Consider the following 19,385-nt stretch of genomic DNA (forward strand, 5'->3'; position numbering starts at 1 on the left):
ACATAAAAAAAATAAAAATAAAGTTAAATAAATAAATAAATAAAATAATTAAATCCTATATTGATGTACCAAGAAGCATGTACCTCATGCACCAATAGATGCATACATAAACATACAGCTATGTGCATTCGGGTGCCTAAAATATTATAACCTTCCCTGAAGAAAAATATAAGTACATAAGTTTGATCTATGTTCAGGATGTGATGCTGCTTGTGAATGTTGAAACATGGGACCCGGTATTCAAACCCAAAACATAGAGTTTTGTAGCCTTTATGTTCTCTTCTTTCAGTTGTGCCTTCATATCCTTTACTACCATCAGGAGAATTTCAAGTGAAGTAAAACCCCTCTCTGAATTCACAGGTCACACCCATGAAAATAGTCAACTGCAACAACTTTTTCCACTTCTACTTTCTTTCTCTCCTATTCATCTCTTGCCAAGCAGCCCAAAACCCATCATCATCATCTTCAATTATCTCCAGATTCCAAGAATATCTTCAAATCAACACAGCTCATCCAAATCCCAAATACTATGAAGCTGCTGATTTCATCCTATCTCAAGCTGAATCTTTGTCTCTTGAATCCCAGACTATTGAATTTGTCAAAAACAAACCCGTAATCTTGATCAAATGGCCTGGCAAAAACCCCAAATTGCCTTCAATCATGCTCAACTCTCACACTGACGTCATTCCGGTGGAACTCCAGAAGTGGACTCATCACCCTTTTGGTGCTCACATTGATTCTGATGGTAATATTTATGCCAGAGGCTCTCAGGCAAGCACTTCTATCAAGTTAACATTTTTTAAATGGTTAATTTTTCTGTAATGATGTTAATTGTGTTTGTTTTAATTGACAAATTCGATGTATATTATAATTGTATGTAAAACTTAATACTTTATAATTATAGTATATAGTAGCTTTGATAAAATTAGGTAGCAAATTGTGTTCCCGTACCCAATTTCATACAGCAAATCATCAGAGGCTTGTAGTATATAGTAGCTTTGAATAGTGTGTTGTGTAGTAGATTAAGGGAAACTTGTGGGTCTTGACTATGATTTTCTTGTGTGTTGTTTACCTATGTATATGCAGGACGTGAAATGTCTAGGTATGCAGTACTTAGAAGCTATTCGGAAACTAAAGGATTCTGGTTTTGAGCCCACTCGTACCATTTATTTGTCTTATGTCCCTGATGAGGAGATTGGGGGACGGGATGGGTCTGGGAAGTTAGCAGAGTCTGATGTGCTCAAAAAAATGAATGTGGCTTTTGTACTCGATGAAGGAGTACCTTCACCAGATGAGAAGTATCAGGCATATTATGCAGACAAATCACCGATGTGGCTGGTGATTAAGGCTACAGGAGCACCTGGGCATGGGGCAAAGTTGTATGACAATACTGCAATGGAGAACTTGATGAAGAGTATTGAAAGTATTAGGAGATTTCGAGCATCAGAATCTGACATGTTAAAGGCTGGCTTGAAAACCACAGGAGAGGTGATTTCAGCAAATTTGGTGTTTCTGAAAGCTGGCACCCAATCTCCAACTGTAAGTCTGCAACTCTGCATTTGTTCAGAATTCATATCATTAATTCACATATGCACATAAATAATACAATATTACTTATATGAATTAGTAGGGGGATTAATTTTGTAGTGAAGGTCGACAATCCAGACATTTCTTAGTTCTTCTTCTTAGATGGAAATTTATTCTTGTCAATCAGGGTTTTGTCATGAATTTGCAACCTTCTGAAGCTGAAGCAGGTATTGACCTTCGGGTTCCTCCAATAGCTGATGAAGCTGCACTTGAAAAACGAATAGCTGAGGAATGGGCCCCTGCTTCGCGCAACATGACATTTGAGGTAGAACCGTAAGAGTTGCTGTGTATAGGAATACTTTTATTGGCTAATGTGATTATTAAATAAAATTCCTACTGTGATGACACTCAATCCTTCCTTCATGTATTCTGATATGATCTTCAGATGAAAAACTAAGTCATTACTGTATTTGACAGTGACATAATTGCTTTCATGTTTTCATTTAAGCTTAAGTTGATTGACATGTTTGTTTCTTTCTCCATTTTCTTTCCACTTAAAACCAATATTCCTGCAAATATATTTTTTCTGCTCTTTTTTCTTTCATTTGACGGTTAAGTATCATGTGGACAGTTGAAGAAGTTTTCTACACTTGACATCTTTGGTAAGCCAGCTGTCACATCTGTTGATAGTTCGAATCCATGGTGGATCCTCTTAGAAGAAGCTGTTCAGAATGCTGGTGGGAAACTTAAAAAGCCGGATATTTTCCGCGGTGCAACAGATGCTAGGTATTTTAGACAACAAGGATTACCAGCAATAGGCTTCTCTCCCATTGCAAATACTCCAAGCCTAGCACATGACCATAATGAGGTAGATAGTGATGTTTTTTTTTATGTATTTGTGGATGTCAATCAGAAGTCTGAAAGTAGCCAGGCAATTAACTTGCATTTCTTGAAAATCATACTCTTTCATGCTGTCATGAAACAGGTTTCTCAAAAAACATGTATTCATAGTAGGTTTTTGGTCTATCTGCTACGAGTCTAGGTTTATCCACTTCTGTTCTTTCTGTTTTCAAATGCATTGTTCTTTGATTTAGGTTGTCTGTTTCCCTATTGCAGTACTTACTAGAATTTAGCTAATGGGATTGAGTCAGAATACGGTTGTTTTCTAAGCTGAACCTAAGCAATGTAATTTAATCAACGGTTTCTAATGATTGCTAATGGCAATGCAAACTGGTGTTTACATGGGAAATCATACAGATTTCCTGTATGCTTGGAGAATTTCTGATGTTGGTTTTCTTATATAATCAATCTGCAGTTGTTAAAGCTACTGTCTTAAGTCCAAGCATACTTTTAGCTTAAATTTGGCATTTTTTCTAACCACATGTTTCTTTGTGCAGTTTTTAAACCAAGAGGAATATCTGAAAGGAATTGACATTTATGCATCCATCATCAAAGCTTATGCATCATATGCTGGGCCTGTTGAAGCTAAAGCTTTTAAACATGAGCTGTAAAAGAACAGCAAGCAAGCCTAATTGAATATCTGGATTTCGCCACTCTTCTGTCGCATTGTAGTCATCCTATAGCACCTCCATTTAATCAAATTTTCAGAAACTAGTTTTCAGAAGAACAATTCAGTCAATGCTTTCTTTGGCACATGTTATGAACTCGAAGTGTGTAAAAAGCCTGTGTTTTAAGTACTTCAGTACTCATTTAACAATAATTTTGTGATGCACGTATATAAATAAATAAAACAACTATTGCATCAGTTCACCAACTACTCCACTGAGTTGCGTGCACCTCATGCGTCGATAAATGCAAACAAATTATACAGCTACGTGTGCACCCGGACACGTGTACCTGAAAAAGGTGGAAATTACCATGCTGCTTGTGAACATTGAACTTAGCACCCGGCATTCAAACCCGGAGTAAACCCATCTCTGAGAACTTCAAGTAAACCCATCACTGATCTGATTCACAGAATCACAGGTGACACCAATGAAAACTGTCAACTGCAACAATTTTTTCCATCTCTACTTTCTCTCTCTACTATTCATCACTTGCAAAGCAACCCCAAATGGCCCAAACCCATCATCATCATCTTCAATTATCTCCAGATTCCAAGAATATTTGCAAATTAACACAGCTCATCCAAACCCCAAATACTATGAAGCTGCTGATTTCATCATATCTCAAGCTGAATCTTTGTCTCTTGAATCTCAGAGTATTGAATTTGTCAAAAACAAACCCTTAATCTTGCTCAAATGGCCTGGCAAAAACCCCAATTTGCCCTCAGTTCTCCTCAACTCTCACACCGACGTCGTTCCGGTGGAATCCCAGAAGTGGACTCATGACCCTTTTGGAGCTCACATTGATTCTGATGGTAATATTTATGCCAGAGGTTCTCAGGCAAGCACTTCTATCAAATTCACAATTTTTTTTTTAATGGTTAATTTTTCTGTAGTTATGTTAATTTGTTTTTTTAATTGACAAACTTGATGAATATTAACACCCCAAGTAAAAAACCAATACTTTAGGATGTCATAAATAATGTGAGAGTGGCATATATATATACTACCTCCAATTTTGTAACTTTGAAATATTTTAAATCTCACAAATAATACCCCAAAGTTGCAAATAATAAAAATCGAAGGTAGTAGTAGCTTGAACTAGTGTTGTATGAAGTATTTATTAGATTAAAATTAAATTATGGGTCTAAAAATGATTTTCTTTTGAAAATTGATAAATAGGGTGCATAGAAAGATTTGTATGATGCTTATGGGCTGTGAAGAACCAACTGCAGCTAATGCTAGCTAAAACAGAAAGTATTTTTTGTCAAAATTTCCAGTCCTTTCTCTATAAGTTCCTATGAGGCTGTTTTAAACCTTGAATGTAACTAATTATGGCACTATTAAGGGTATACGACGAATAAATGCATTGTTTTGTCTGTGTATGTTCAGGACATGAAATGTGTTGGTATGCAGTACTTAGAAGCTATTCGGAAGCTAAAGGATTCTGGTTTTGAGCCCACTCGTACCATTTATTTGTCTTATGTCCCTGATGAGGAGATTGGAGGACGTGATGGGGCTGAGAAGTTGGCGGAGTCTGATGTGTTTGAAAAAATGAATGTGGCTTTTGTACTAGATGAAGGAGGACCTTCAGCAGATGACAAGTATCGGGCATATTATGCAGACAGGTCACCGATGTGGTTGGTGATTAAGGCTGCAGGAGCACCTGGGCATGGGGCAAAGTTGTATGACAATACTGCGATGGAGAACTTGTTGAAGAGTATTGAAAGTATTAGGAGATTTCGAGCATCGGAATTTGACATGGTAAAGGCTGGTTTGAAAACAGCAGGAGAGTTGATTTCAGTAAATTTGGTGTTTCTGAAAGCTGGCACACAATCTCCTACTGTAAGTCTGCATTTGTTCAGAATTTATGTCATTAACTCACATATATGCATAAATAATACATTACTGATTACTCACATTAGGTGTAACAGCTTAGTAAGGGGCCTTAATTTTATAGGGAGGGTTGACCTTCTTTAGTCATTCTAAATTGGAGAGCTATTTCTTGTCAATCAGGGTTTTACCATGAATTTGCAACCTTCTGAAGCTGAAGCAGGTATTGATATTCGGGTTCCACCAACAGCTGATCAAGCAGCATTGGAAAGACGAATTGCTGAGGAATGGGCCCCTGCTTCGCGTAACATGACATTTGAGGTAGAAGGTGCTGCCTGTAGGAATTGTTATAGGTTTATGTGATAATCAAAATAAATTCCTACTTGTTATTGTCTAACTGAAGTGATGCTCAATCCTTCCATTATGGTTGTATTTTGATATGATCTTCAGATAAAAAACCAAGTCATTATTTGACAATGACATACTTGCTTTCATTTAAGGACTAGGTGGTTGATATATCACTTTCATATCCCTGAAAATTGAGGTTTTGTGTTCTTTCTTCTTCCATTTGGTTGATAAGTATCATATGGACAGTTTACAGAGAAGTTTTCTACACTTGACATATTTGGTAAGCCAGCTGTCACGATTGCTGATAGTTCAAATCCATGGTGGGCTCTCTTAGAAGAAGCTGTTCAAAATGCTGGCGGGAAACTTGAAAAGCCGGATATATTCCGTGGTGCAACAGATGCTACTTTCTTTAGACAACGAGGATTGCCAGCAATAGGCTTCTCTCCCATTGCAAGTACTCCAAGCCTAGCACATGACCATAATGAGGTAGATAGTGATTTTATCTATTCGTGATTATGTCAATCAGAATATTCAAGTTTGAAAGTAGCAGGCAATTGCATTGCATTGCATTTCTTGAAATCCATTATCTTCCATGCTGTCTTTTTCTCAAAAAATTATTCGGAGTATATGCAAAAGTGTGTGTTTGATTGCCTGCTGCAAAATTATATTTACTGTTCTTTCTGTTTTCAAATGCATTGTACATTTGATTCAGATTGTCTGTTTCGCTTCTGCAGTGTTAGTTCTAAATTCAAGTTAATCTACTCTTGTGTTTCTAATTGTCATGTATTTACTTTTTGGCAGAACCTAAATCAGCAGGAATATCTCAAAGGTATAGACATATATGCTGCTATTATCAAAGCTTTTGCGTCTTATGCTGAACAGACAGAAGCAAAAGCTTCTAAACACGAGTTGTAAGAAAATATCAGCACTTTCAGAAAGGTGGAATTGGGATACTGCTCTATCAGGCTGTACTGTAATCATCCTGCAGCAACTCGAATTCTTCAAGGATATCAACTAAGCATAAGTTATATAGGGGTTTGTAAATGCATCAGTTTTCAAATGGTTAACTTTAGGTTCTATGTATAGGGGAAAGCTTTTGAATTCTTTGATCTTTGTACTTTGTCTTTCAACAGTAGCTTTGTTAAATACAAGCAAAGATATATGAATAAACAAATATTTCACTGACATATCATTTCAGATACAAATATCATTATATCTGGCTGCTCATCCCCGCCCTCTCACACACATACAGAAGAAAAAAAAAATAAAAAATGGGAGGGGAAGAAATGGCGATCAATGAAGCTTTCCTTTCAACAAATTATTCCGATTGGTCTGTTCATAGAATTTCAGCTGAAGTTATATCACATAGTATCACAACAAATAATTCACAACCATGGTGAATCTGTCCAGCTCTAGGAGACAGTAAGAGTACAGAATTAGACTTCTTTCTGTATTTTTGAAGAATTCTTCGCATTCTTCCCCAAAATTGAGAGACAGAGAGAGAGAAATCTCCCATTAACTACACTGTTGTTTTCATCTTTTTTATAGTACTTCACTTACTACCCTTTACTACCAATAATCTCCACATGAGCAAGTACCATCTTGAAAATGATGGTATCTTACTTGGTCTCTAATCACAATAATTCTCTTCTCTGTTTTAGCAACAAGCTTTGCAAAGAGATGGCAATCCCCACAAATTCTAAGATTCTTCTTAATCCTAATAATACTTGCTCTAGGCAAGCTCATTAACCCATATACAATTGCGAGTTTCTCACTGTGGTACTGAAGCGAATCTTCCTTTTGCTCACCCTCGAGATCTTGCAAGATGAAGTTTGTATCAGGAACATAACCAACCCCTCTCAATTTCAGAACTAACTGATTTAGCTCTCTGATAATGTCATCTATTTGAGGATGTGACATATCTCGGAAAATGAAAGCATGAATTCTCTTATCTACTTCAATCCAGCTGCATCCAGGTTCCTTCTTAAGTCCTCTTTCTCTCATTGTCTTCCTCAAACTCGTGGCATCTTCCCATCTCTGAGAGTTCTCATAGATATTTGATAGTAGTATATACGTCCCCACATCATCTGGTTCTAGCTTCAAGATTTGCTTGGCAGCATAAATAGCTATATCTGCATTTTTGTGAATCTTACAAGCGCCAAGGAGGGTTCTCCAAGTCACTGCATCGGGTTCACAGTTCATTTCATGGAGTAATCTTACAGCATCATCAATCTTACCTGCCCTTCCTAAAAGATCAATCATGCATCCATAATGCTCTCTACCAGGATCAACACCGAACAGCTTCTTCATGGACTCAAAATAATATTGCCCTTCCTCTAATAGACCAGCATGGCTACAAGCAAATAAGACACCAACCATTGTAATATAATTTGGTTTTGTCCCAGTTTGTTTCATCTTCTCAAATAAATCAAGGGCTTCTCTGCTAAATCCATTTTGAGCTAATCCAATAATCATAGTGCTCCAGGAGATTACATCTCTCTCCTTCATCTGGCTAAAAAACAAACGCGCATCATCTAACCCACCACACTTGCAATACATATCTAGAAGGGCATTGTTAAGGATCAAATCTTGATCATACTTCAGCACATGAACATGCACCTGCCTCCCTAATTCTAACAATGATAACCCAGTAACTGCTCTCAGAGTGCTTGTCAATGTTGCTTGCTCAGCTGCAAAACCAGCCCTCTTCATTCTCTTGAAGAGATTCAAAGCCTCATCACTGTCACTATTCTGTGCAAATGCTCCAATTATCGAATTCCAAACAACCAAATCCCCGGTCACAAACTCCTCGAAAACAGCCAGTGCATTATCCAGTTCACCCCACTTAGCATAAACATCAATCAAAGCACTCCTAACAAAAACATCAGACTCCAAACCATACTTAAACAAACCACAATGTACCTGCCTAAGGCTCAACATCCCATCACAAGCTCTCAAAACCGAGGAAAACGTATACATATTCGGGCTAACACCCTCTCGGAGCATCAAGATCAAGAACTCCAAAGCCTTATGACTAATCTTAGCATTAGAATAAGCTGATATCATTGTAGTCCAAGCCACAACATTTCTCTCAGGCATTTTATCAAACAGCTTCTCTGCTTCACCCAAAAGGTTGAATTTCACATACATATTCACCAACATACTGAGTAAAAAAGACTTGGGTTTGTTCCCATTTGAAACCAAATGCTTATGAACAAGTTTTCCCTCCTCAATTGCCTTTTTAGAAATGCAACATTTGATGAGTTCAGAGTAAGCAACACAATCCGCCATTAAACCATGATTTTCCAAGCTTTTCATAGAATTTATTGATCTGGGTAAATCTCGTTGATAGCAGAATTTGGTAAATTCTTCGACTAAATTTGGAAAAACAGCTGCATTTTGTGTTAAATTTGCTGGTACTAAGTATGAACGTAAGAAGAACAGAGAGCATTTCTCGATTGATTTTAACTTTGAAAATAATAAATTCATAGTTAACTGGGTTAGAGATTAGAATTACATTGTTTCTGGGATTTAGATTAAAGTATAAAATCTATGAAGATTTAGAGAATTTGATGCAATTGCAAAAAAAAAAAAAAAAAAAAAACAAACAAACAAAAAAAAAATTTGCAATATTTGTTACCAGTAATTTATTTTTAATAAAAACACTATTTTGTTGGACCGCAGTTGACTAGAATGTGGGCCTTTGTTCATTGGGCCTTTGTTCTTCTTAGACATTCGTGTGATGGCCTACCAAAATTGATGATATATGGTGTATTTATTAGGTTTCATTGATTATGTTTTGGATGGTAAGATGTCTATTCTTGTAAGTTGTAAGAATGGGTTGATTTGTATAGGCTTCCACCCACCCCCTACTAAGGTAATGTGAATCATTTACTGAATTAATTTAACCACCTATGAGGCCTATGATATTACGGTATTACCTATACCGCTATATGTATCAATGAAAAGTCGGTTTCGACAAGTAATGACAGTAAGGGAGAAATCCTTGCAAGTATCTAATGAGAATCGAACCTAATTAGCTTGTTAAACGAGTTAAGAAATGACTATTACTTGGAATTTTTTTTTTTTTTTTAATCTATGTGAAGCATTTTGTTAGTATTGCTTTGGTAGCAATCAAACCTTAATATTAGATATTATTAAGTAGTCTTCAAAAAAAAATTATTAATTAAAAATCATTTAAGGTGAGCCTTTAAATATTGTAATTGATCTATTTCTTATTAGATATTTTGATATTAAGTATTGATCATCTTATTTGGTAAAACTTAAGGTTGGTGAATCGAGCCCGACTTTGGGCTTTTTGAGGAGGGAGATTCTCTTTATATTAAACTCTTAGTCTCAGAGGAGTTAATTTGCTAAGTTGGATCAAGTTAACTTGTGTAGTCGTGTCAGGTTTTATCCATCACTTCTTATCATATTAAACAGATTTAACATTTTGAGAAAGAAACATATATAGTAATATAGCTAGTAGTGTTAAAAAGGTTTGCAAAAGTTACATAGAGCTATATAGATGATGTAATAACCATAACTGGATAAACATATGCAAATAAGATCATATGAGGTTGTTACTCTTGTTAGCGTAGTGCATGGAAAGAGGATAATGTAAGTTAATTAGCATGTGAATGGGCCATATTAATTTAATTTATGTTTTATCCACAAAGAGTAAAAAATATCACTATAGATAAAGCAAATTCTTACCTAAATCATTATATTTCCCTAAAAAAAAAAATCTAAAGCATAAAATTGGCAACTCCTTCAATTAAAACCCTCATACAATTCAAGTAGAAGACCTATTCTAGTATTCTTCCTTCCATTATAAGGCAATTCTATTCATCTTTTTTTTTCCCCCTTTTTTGTAGAATCATCCTTGAATAAAGAGATTGGCAATCATTTGAGTCTTTGTGAGATTCTGCTTTGGCCTTTAATTTTCTTTCTCCCATGCATAAAGGTGTACACTTGTTATTCTCAAATTTGTAAATCATGATCCCAAAACTAATGATGCAAGCGGTACAACATCGATGAGCAAGTGCAATTTCCAATCAATTTTGTATTTTTGATTTGGAAATTGAAAATATTATATGGAATATTATTATATTAAAATGTAAAGTGAATTTAAACTTAGAAAATCAATGACATCCCAATTGACCCAATATCCCATTAGCTAAATGTTTAGTTTTTTTCCAATTCAAAATGATGTTCTCACTTTTATGATTGCAACGCCAAATATAATGCATTATTCAAGATTTAAGTTGACAAATTCACTCTAATTAGACCATAAATCACCGATCCTTCTCTTACTCTAAATATTTACATTCTAATCAAGTGGACTCAATTCAATTGAATAGGTTGATTACGATACTTACAACTTTTCTTTTTCATTATACGAATCACTATCTACAAACCGACGATGTAGTACTAAAAGATGTACATGTACCACACTAGCAAATCTACAACAGGAGTCAATTCCACTCAAATTAACAACTTTGTGCATCTCATTCCATGACAAATCAACCAAAATTCTTACAATACAACGATAATTCATCTCTCTTAAAAAAATTAATAACTTCAAAATAAAATAAATTAATTAATAAAATTTCCACAATCTGAGCTCAGTAGCTCACTTATTATTGGGAACAGTTGCACCAGTATCATTACCAGAAACAGAGGCAGATTGATTGACATTATTATTAGCAACAACAATAGCTAAACCTGACGATGTTTCCAATCTTTGCCTATAAAAATGAACCGCAAACAGAAATGCAGCAGCCAATAATAACACGACACCTGTACCTCCGCAAACTACAGTTGCTATTAACAACGCCTTTCTTACTTTATTCTCCTTTTTCTTACCCGGCGATGTCTCTCTCCACCACGTATCCGTCGACACCGTTTTGTTAGAATTATCTAGAATCTCCGGTGAAGGCGGTTTTTTCTCCGGCGGAGAGGCTTGTTCGCCGAAGAACATCATCATGTCCGGTGATTTCACTGGAAGATTCTGATACGGTAATCCATGCTCTGATGGCCGAAGCTCCCTTGATTCTCCGATGACAATTGCAAGTAACAATGCCACTGAAGTTGCTAGTAATTTCGCCATTGGAGTCGATACGACGGCGTTTCGTGGATTTCTTGTGATCATATAATATTTTTCTAGTGTTTGGAATTTTGGATTAAGGCTTGATGATAGATAGTTTGAGAACAAGTGAGCGAGCAGAGGTAGTGAAAGAATGTGGATTGAGAGAGACAAAAAATGGAATTGGAAGATATGTTGTTGGGTTGTTAACGTGTTACTTCATCATTTTTTTTTATATTAAATATGCTTGTTATACTTTGTAGCAATTAACGATATTAAAAGTTAAAATGATGCTTTAAAATTGTATACTACCTCCGTTATATTATTTGTAACGATTAGACATTTTTATTCTCTACTTTATGTTAAATCGTTGCAAATAATATGAAACGGGATACTATAAACTATTCTCATATTTCACTTTATTAGTGATTTTTAATCTGTTATAAGAAAATGTTGTATTAGACCGATATTTATAAGTATTACGGAGATTAAAGCACTTAAAAAAACGAAGGGAGTATATATTTGGAATTAGGGCATGTTCTCATTGATTGAACTGAACTAAGCTGAACTGAACTGAACTGAATATTTTATAAGAGAATAAAATTAAGAGTTGAATTGAACTGAACTGAACTGAATTTCAACGTAAGAGAATAGGGCCTTAAGGTTGGTGTATCGCGTGATTATATGTCGGTAAAAAACATGTTAAGGGCGGGGCCAAATGAAATAAAAACAGTTAATAAAGGAAGGGGGTGGAGCCATAGAGGAGTGAGAGGAGAGAAAAAGACATAAGAACGCCGCTGGGTTATTTGTCATATTTATTCTCCGATGATGACGCTGAAACCTTTGGTAATTGGCGGTAATATAACCAACTCTTCTTTCACTGCCTTTTTACTTTTTGACTTTTGTCCTTAATCTTGTGAGTACTACTTTTTCAAGATTATACTGTATTAGACGATGTTGTCCAAAATTTTGAGCTTGGAAGGACTTCGAGCAACTTGTGGCTAGATTGCGGTGAGTGTAGGCTTTGGGGCCTGTTTTTATAAGAGTGTGGTGCATTTGGCTGTGCCGGGTGGCTACCTTAATACTTGTGGACTTGTGGTCCATGTGAAGTATTGATGTATATTTTGTTCAACATACTAAGGGCTTGTTTGGCATTGTTTTTTGTTTTCAGTTTTCAGTTTTTTTGAAAACCAAAAACAGGAAACAAGAAAAAGGTGTTTCCACTTTTCTGTTGCCAGTTTTCAAAATTATCATGATTTTAATAAGTTTGACTAATTTTTAATTTATTATATAACATATATCATATGATTTTAAAAGCAAAAAACCAAAAAACAGAAAACCAAAGTGATGCCAAACGAACCCTAACCTTTAAGTTTTGAGATCAAATCTTGTTTACATAATTGTTTTTATGATCTTATCTACATCAAAAATAAAGGCGTTGTAGTGAACTTATAGTAGTTATGGCCATTTGTTACCGTAAATGTATAGAAAAGGTGTAATACTACTCATGATTGTTTTATATGGATTTAATATACTACTCATATCATCAAGATACATATTCTTTTTAGGAAGTTCATATGCTAAGATAATTCTCAGCTTAGTGTGCTTGACTGGGAGAAGTTTTGGGATGGGTGACCTCCTTGATCTATGAGGACAGTTGTTGATCCTTGATGCGCATTTCGTGACAATAGGCCCCTCCCTGATTTGTTTTGGGTTGGATGTTACAAAAGGGGTCTCTTAGCATATAGTATTATCTACAAGCTCGGAAAGATGAAATACTCTTATAGAATCAATTCGACTTAAAAACTATTTTGAGGCATTTTGGTAAATTCATCTTTCTTTCCTTGTTCCTTGGTGTAATTTTTTTTTTTTTTTAAAAAAATATTATATTTAGTTATATGCTTAGTAATTAGTTCAACATAAGTATTAACCGTTTTTTGAATACTTTGGTATTCCCATAACTATTCAAGTGGATTTTCAAGTATGCATAACTATGCAATGGGTACCTTCATCTTTGGATTGGCTCAATTTGTTTTGTTGCAATTAGATGAAGCTTTATTACATATGTTTTGGAATTTAAAAAAACTCAATCTTACATAAAACAGTGTTAAAAACACAATTAAATTGTGTTATATGTATTAAAAAAAATTGATGGACTTGAGCTACAATTGGAGCATATTGGATGTTTCATATATTATGTACCCAATCATCTAACCCAATCTTCCATCAAACTTTGTTAGATATACCAGAGTTTTTCTAAGCTTACGTTTTATCGCATTAATTCTATAGGAATCCAACTTCTTCGTTTATACCTTTAAACAAAAGCAATTTGGCAAATAGATGGCCAAATAGTGTAATCTTTCTGATGATAAGTTTTATAAGTTAATTCTAAATAGCAACATAGCTAAATCAATAAAAAATAATACGAGTAATTTGTAATGTTAATCCACAACTACAGTACATAGTAATATATATTTAATTTTTGAATGAAGTTCATACATTAAGCAATCCATACTGCCACTATCAAATAAATAAAACTAATGTATCACCCTTAGAGCTAAATGACGAGCTAGAAATCAAATTATTAAACATAGTTAAATATTAGAGTAATGCTTTATGTAGTCCTTATTATAACCACAAATAAACATTTAACATCACTATAGTACAATATAAGTTAAAGAATGCATGACAAAATTACGCGTAAATCAGTGCAATTAATGAATATATTATATTAATACCAATTGATGCGTGTTTTATCATGCATTCTTATGTAATAAATGTTTAACTTATTTAATTAAAAATCACTATTAATATTGAATAACTTGTCTAAAATTTCATAATATTCCCATGATTATGAAATGAATGGATTCCTTATCTATCATTCTCATTGAAAAAAGCACCAAAAATGGGCCGAGAAAATACCCTTCCACACAAACCTTACAACAACAGGCCAATATTCATTTCGTCCACTTTTTTGCTTCCATTCAATCACTCGTACACTCTTCCTTCTTTCTTCCCCCACTTTCTAAATTAAACCTAGTCCACAACCCAATTTCCCCAAATTAACACTACAATTTCCAGAAAACCCACAAATTGTCTGTCATCAAATTTCAATCATCAATGGGATTTCATTCAAATCCCTAATTTTCACCTGAAATTTCTGGGTAAAATTTGTTTTTAAGGAGTGAGAATGTCGTTGAGGATTAAATCAGTGGTTGATAAGTTTGTTCAAGAATTAAAGGAAGCTTTGGAAGCTGATATTCAAGATCGAATTATGAAGGAGAGAGAAATGCAGAGTTACATCGAAGAACGTGAACGTGAAGTCGCTGAACGTGAAGCTGCTTGGAAAGCTGAATTATCTCGACGAGAGGTATATTTCAGCTCATTTTTCGTCAAATTCTTGTTGTTTTGATGAAATTGTTTTTAGATTTCTCAATTCAGTTGGGTTTTGGTTAAATTGGTATTTTGGTTGCGAAATTGGGGAATTAATGTGGTATTTATGTATGGTGTTGCTGACCTATTGATTGGTTAATTAAGGGTTGTGTTAATTACTGTTTCGAGAGATTGTAGTACTGCTTTTGTTAAAATTTTGCCATTTGTTGTCTTGTTGATTATTAGGTGAGTTTTGCTGACCCATTTTTGAATTGGTACGAGTATATAATTGGGTTGGATTGAAGATAGTTATAGTTTTGAGGAAATTTAATGTTGATTTTGTTAAATTTCTTACAATTTCTGACTCTACTAGTTTTAGGTTTGCATTACTTGATGGATTCGGAAAGACGAAACCATTGGCTAATGAGTAATGGATGGTAACCCTTGGGGTGTTATTAAGTGGTATCGTTAGCTAAGCTGCCACCGCGCATTTTCAAATAATGATAGTTATTGTTAAAGTTGCTTAATGTTAGTAAGGTTACTATGACTTTGTAATAATCTATGACAATGAGATGATCATCTCTCATTTTGGCTCGACCAATTTCCGAAGTTCTTTGCTTTTGTCGTCACAATAAGTTGGGAAGGTGCAATTGAAAACGAATCCATGTTTAGTGAATACTCCTTAGGTTCCTTGGATATCCTTGTCTTATACAGTATACCATCATAGTATAGAAATGCTGTCTCTAGTGTGAATTGATGCCCTTTTAGGATCAGGTGAATTTTGATGTCTAAGCAGGTGAATTTAGGATAGTTCAGAAATCAGAGTTGATGATAAGATAGCTTATGAGATAAAAAAAAAATTGGTGTAGTTTCTGCTGCCCATTTCTATTTAAGTTAATGTCTCGTGTGTCTTGCACCATCATTATAAGTTGGTGACAATTGTGCAGTACGTGTGTTGCTGATTCTTTTTTCTGCCATATGAGCTAATTTTTCTCTCTCATTGAATGTTCTCTTAATTTTTTCAGAGGAATTGATCTTGTTCTCTTTGTGCAGGCTGAGATTGCTCGTCAAGAAGCAAGACTAAAGATGGAAAGAGAGAATCTGGAGAAAGAGAAAAGTGTTCTCATGGGAACTGCATCAAATCAAGATAACCAGGATGGAGCACTTGAGATCACTGTCAGTGGGGAGAAATATCGATGCTTGAGGTTCTCAAAGGCTAAGAAATGATTGCTATTGGCTTCAGCTTACTTGCTTCAGTAGCTGCAATTTCGCCGAAATTTGGCTCTGTATGCTGCTTTCTGAGTAACTGTGTATGCATCTATGTGCAGAGCAAGTTTATATTCATTTCAATTAATTGTTTTTGTACATGGTAGCTTATAATTGCAATAGGAACTACTTATACGTCTCTGTGGCATATGGTTATTCAGCAATTGAAAGATGACCTGCAGTTACCAGAAGCAAAAGAGTTTGAATTCTTTTTCTTTCTCACAAGTCATTTTTTGTGTGGTTACCTGTTGTAGACTCCATGGTTTATTTGCCATTACTTTCCCTTCCATGTTTACACAGATGGGATGGACTGAAATTGCGGTAATGAAATGCTGGGACACGCTATAGCGTTTGCATACTCACACATACTAGTATTCATTTGTACACTCACATTTGATACATACTACTATACTAGAATTCTTAACTCTTATTGAACCTAACAGTAAGGTCACAACTTACAAGTGTGGACTTTCTTGTTTTTAGCCTTCTATTTTTTTAAAAAAAGAAAACTGAAAACAAAAAAACAATACAAAACAAGCTCTTACTTTATCAATTTGGGGTTAAATATGAATCTCTCTTACCTCAATCTCATAAACACAAGTCTCACAACTTCGCAAGTGGGCATTTTATGAAAACTCAAAAATTCAATTACTCAACTTTGTAAAAGAAAAATAAAATGTTACAACCTAAAAATTTAAAATGTGGCTCCTTTGTCAAATGGAGTAAGAGTAACATCATTCAAATTCCCTTTCTACTACTTTTTTTTTTTTTTTTTTCATCTTCTCCAATAATGAAAATTACCGGCCAAAAATTACCCAATGGAAAAATTTGCAAAAGAAAATATTTTATTTAAAAAATTTTAATAGTAGCACGTGGTGGGAAGTTGTAACACAGTTCTTGACTTCAAACCTTTATAGGGCTATTATAGAAATAACCGTCAACTAGCATAAATTTAGTAGAATTTAACCATGCAACTGCATCTGCATAGCATACTCTAACAAAAACGGTTCTTCAGTTACTACTAGGAGAACCAAAAACAATGAGCAGAATTTCCACAATCAACTACTACTTCTTCATCTATGCAATCCTTGCTAACACATCGTATCTAGGAAACTCTACAACTTTACAACTCGGCAATGGCATTATCATCAATGTCAGGAGTTTTCGGGTTCGAGCTGATGGTAGAAGCGATGACAGTTGGGTAAGGATTATTCATCTCTGTTAAAAAAAACTGATCTTTGGTATTAAAATGGGATTATGATTAATGTTGGTTTACATGACTTTGGATTAGGCCTTTAATGCAGCTTGGGAGAAAGCATGTAACTCTAAAGGCAATGTTACTCTTTTGATACCTAAAGGAACTTATCTTGTAGGACCTCTTAAGTTAAGAGGTCCTTGTGAGCAAGTAACATCTCTCAACGTATTACTCAAGGTAAAATAGATGAACAAAATGCGGTAGTTTTTTTTTTTTTTTTTTTGTTTTGATCTATAAATGTTGTAGAAAGTTTGCTAGATTGAGGAAAATTTATTGATCTTTTTGTACAGGGTACTTTGAAAGCGAAAACAGACTTATCTGAGTACGAATTTGGATCCGGGTGGATTGAGTTTGCGTGGATCAATGGGCTTACCTTGACAGGAGGTGGAATTTTTGATGGTCAAGGTGCCAAAGCTTGGCCTTACAACACTTGCCCTACTAGTTCTAATTGTGACCTCCTTCCTACTGTATGTCACAGTATTCTCTTACAAATTTTGATGAAGTTTAGAACTTTATGTACTAAAATTCAGTTTCAATGTTGCAGTATACAGAACAGAATTGATGAAAATGAAAATGTTGATTTTGTAATACTTTATGTGTAATAAGACTAATAACTGTTTGTTTTGTACATTTATGTGGCAGAATTTGAAGTTTGTGGGTATGAACAGAACAACGGTTCATGATATAACTTCACTGAACAGCAAGTTTTTTCATTTAGCTCTTGTAGAATGCAGAGACTTTGAAGGGAGTAAACTTGAAATTTCGGCCCCAGAGGATAGTCCTAACACGGATGGCATTCACCTTGAACGTAGCTCTAATGTTCGTTTTTCTTCGTTGAACATTGGTACCGGGGATGATTGCATCTCTGTTGGGCAAGGAAATTCTCAAATTTCCATATCAAATATCACTTGTGGACCAGGTCATGGTATAAGGTATATTTTTACATTCAATCATTTATGTATAGTACTGCATGTTTTATGTTTCTGATTTATTTGTTGATTGTTTTTAGTGTTGGAAGCTTGGGAAAATACCTGCATGAACAAGATATAAATGGACTTTTTGTAAGAAATTGTACAATTAGTGGGACTACGAATGGGATTAGGATCAAAACATGGGCTAATTCTCCTGGTAGAAGCGCGGCTACTAACATAAAATTCGAGAACATTGTGATGAAGCATGTAAGGAATCCAATTATCATTGATCAAGCATATTGCCCCTTTGACTCGTGCTCATCTGAGGTAATTAAGTTCCATATCAATATAATCTTTGTCCACCAAAGTTAAGGTTAATGAGATAATTTAACAGACATTATGCAACTACAATGCAATTATTTCTTGCAGGCACCATCAAGGGTGAGATTGAGTAACATATACTTTAAGAACATCAGGGGTACTTCACTGTCTGAAGTAGCAGTGACACTTTCATGTAGTAAGGGAATTCCGTGCAAGAACATTTTCCTGCAGAATGTTCACCTGAATTTGACATCAGGGGAACGACTTCCGGTTTCGACATGTGAGAATGTAAAAGCAAGATACATTGGTATCCAGATGCCTCCTCCATGCCCTTAATAAGGGTTTTAGATTTTGTAGTAACATCTAACAAGCTAAGTAGGCTGAGATTGATTTGTTGTATTTGTTAGTTGAGGGGTTTGGTTTAGGTGGGACATTTTTGTGCTAATATTAATGTTTTCTAATGGAGTGAATGAGTGCTTTAATTTCTTGTTATAGGAGCATGACATCTTAATTTGTTCTGCTATATATTTATGCAAAATTAGTCCTTAAATGACGAGCCTAAGGTTTGAGTATATCATGACTCTTCTTAAAAGTGCATTAGACCTTAAGAATTAGGTTAGTACGGACTACTTTATATTAGTGCGTGTCCCTATATCAACTAAGGTTGGCTTCACCTCTAGTTGGAGTGAGGTGGCAAGTAGCAAGGAAATGTGCCACTCGTGGTTTTCCTCTATTGTCTTTCCTTCTTTTTTTTTTTTTTTTTTTTTTTTTTTGGGACCAGTTTTTCCTCCTATTGCCAACTATAAAATTTGAAGTAAAGTTTTACGAGTACAATTTTGAATGAAGCTTCATGCCATCTTTAAAGTAAAAAAAACTTCTATTTCTTCCCTTGTGGATCT

At 34.9% G+C, this 19,385-nt stretch overlaps 5 protein-coding genes across 5 annotated transcripts; 4 read left to right on the forward strand and 1 right to left on the reverse strand.

Annotated features, from left to right (window-relative positions):
- Positions 1-58: 58 nt before the first annotated feature.
- On the forward strand, positions 59-3,250 carry LOC145620730 (uncharacterized). The gene is made up of 5 exons (XM_081675441.1): positions 59-771; positions 1,087-1,539; positions 1,715-1,852; positions 2,159-2,395; positions 2,925-3,250. The coding sequence occupies exons 1-5, from the start codon at positions 370-372 to the stop codon at positions 3,036-3,038; spliced, it is 1,344 nt and encodes a 447-aa protein (XP_081531567.1). The 5' UTR covers positions 59-369; the 3' UTR covers positions 3,039-3,250.
- A 101-nt stretch (positions 3,251-3,351) lies between these two features.
- LOC145620729 (uncharacterized) lies at positions 3,352-6,372 on the forward strand. The gene is made up of 5 exons (XM_081675440.1): positions 3,352-3,933; positions 4,485-4,937; positions 5,109-5,246; positions 5,520-5,759; positions 6,075-6,372. Exons 1-5 carry the CDS (start codon positions 3,523-3,525, stop codon positions 6,186-6,188), a joined length of 1,356 nt encoding a protein of 451 aa, XP_081531566.1. The 5' UTR covers positions 3,352-3,522; the 3' UTR covers positions 6,189-6,372.
- Positions 6,373-6,609: 237 nt separating this feature from the next.
- Positions 6,610-8,767, reverse strand: LOC145620714 (pentatricopeptide repeat-containing protein At2g03880, mitochondrial-like). Its single transcript, XM_081675423.1, has one exon. It carries the CDS (start codon positions 8,760-8,762, stop codon positions 6,843-6,845), a length of 1,920 nt encoding a protein of 639 aa, XP_081531549.1. The 5' UTR covers positions 8,763-8,767; the 3' UTR covers positions 6,610-6,842.
- Positions 8,768-14,290: 5,523 nt separating this feature from the next.
- Positions 14,291-16,196, forward strand: LOC145620728 (uncharacterized). The gene is made up of 2 exons (XM_081675439.1): positions 14,291-14,731; positions 15,787-16,196. The coding sequence occupies exons 1-2, from the start codon at positions 14,552-14,554 to the stop codon at positions 15,958-15,960; spliced, it is 354 nt and encodes a 117-aa protein (XP_081531565.1). The 5' UTR covers positions 14,291-14,551; the 3' UTR covers positions 15,961-16,196.
- A 740-nt stretch (positions 16,197-16,936) lies between these two features.
- LOC145620731 (exopolygalacturonase-like) lies at positions 16,937-19,062 on the forward strand. The gene is made up of 6 exons (XM_081675442.1): positions 16,937-17,200; positions 17,291-17,431; positions 17,545-17,721; positions 17,897-18,186; positions 18,264-18,492; positions 18,595-19,062. The coding sequence occupies exons 1-6, from the start codon at positions 17,039-17,041 to the stop codon at positions 18,820-18,822; spliced, it is 1,227 nt and encodes a 408-aa protein (XP_081531568.1). The 5' UTR covers positions 16,937-17,038; the 3' UTR covers positions 18,823-19,062.
- The last annotated feature ends 323 nt before the right edge of the window (positions 19,063-19,385 follow it).

The sequence above is a fragment of the Chenopodium album genome, chromosome 27 (genome assembly GCF_948465745.1).
Source record: "Chenopodium album chromosome 27, dcCheAlbu1.1, whole genome shotgun sequence".
Taxonomy (NCBI): Eukaryota; Viridiplantae; Streptophyta; class Magnoliopsida; order Caryophyllales; family Amaranthaceae; genus Chenopodium; species Chenopodium album.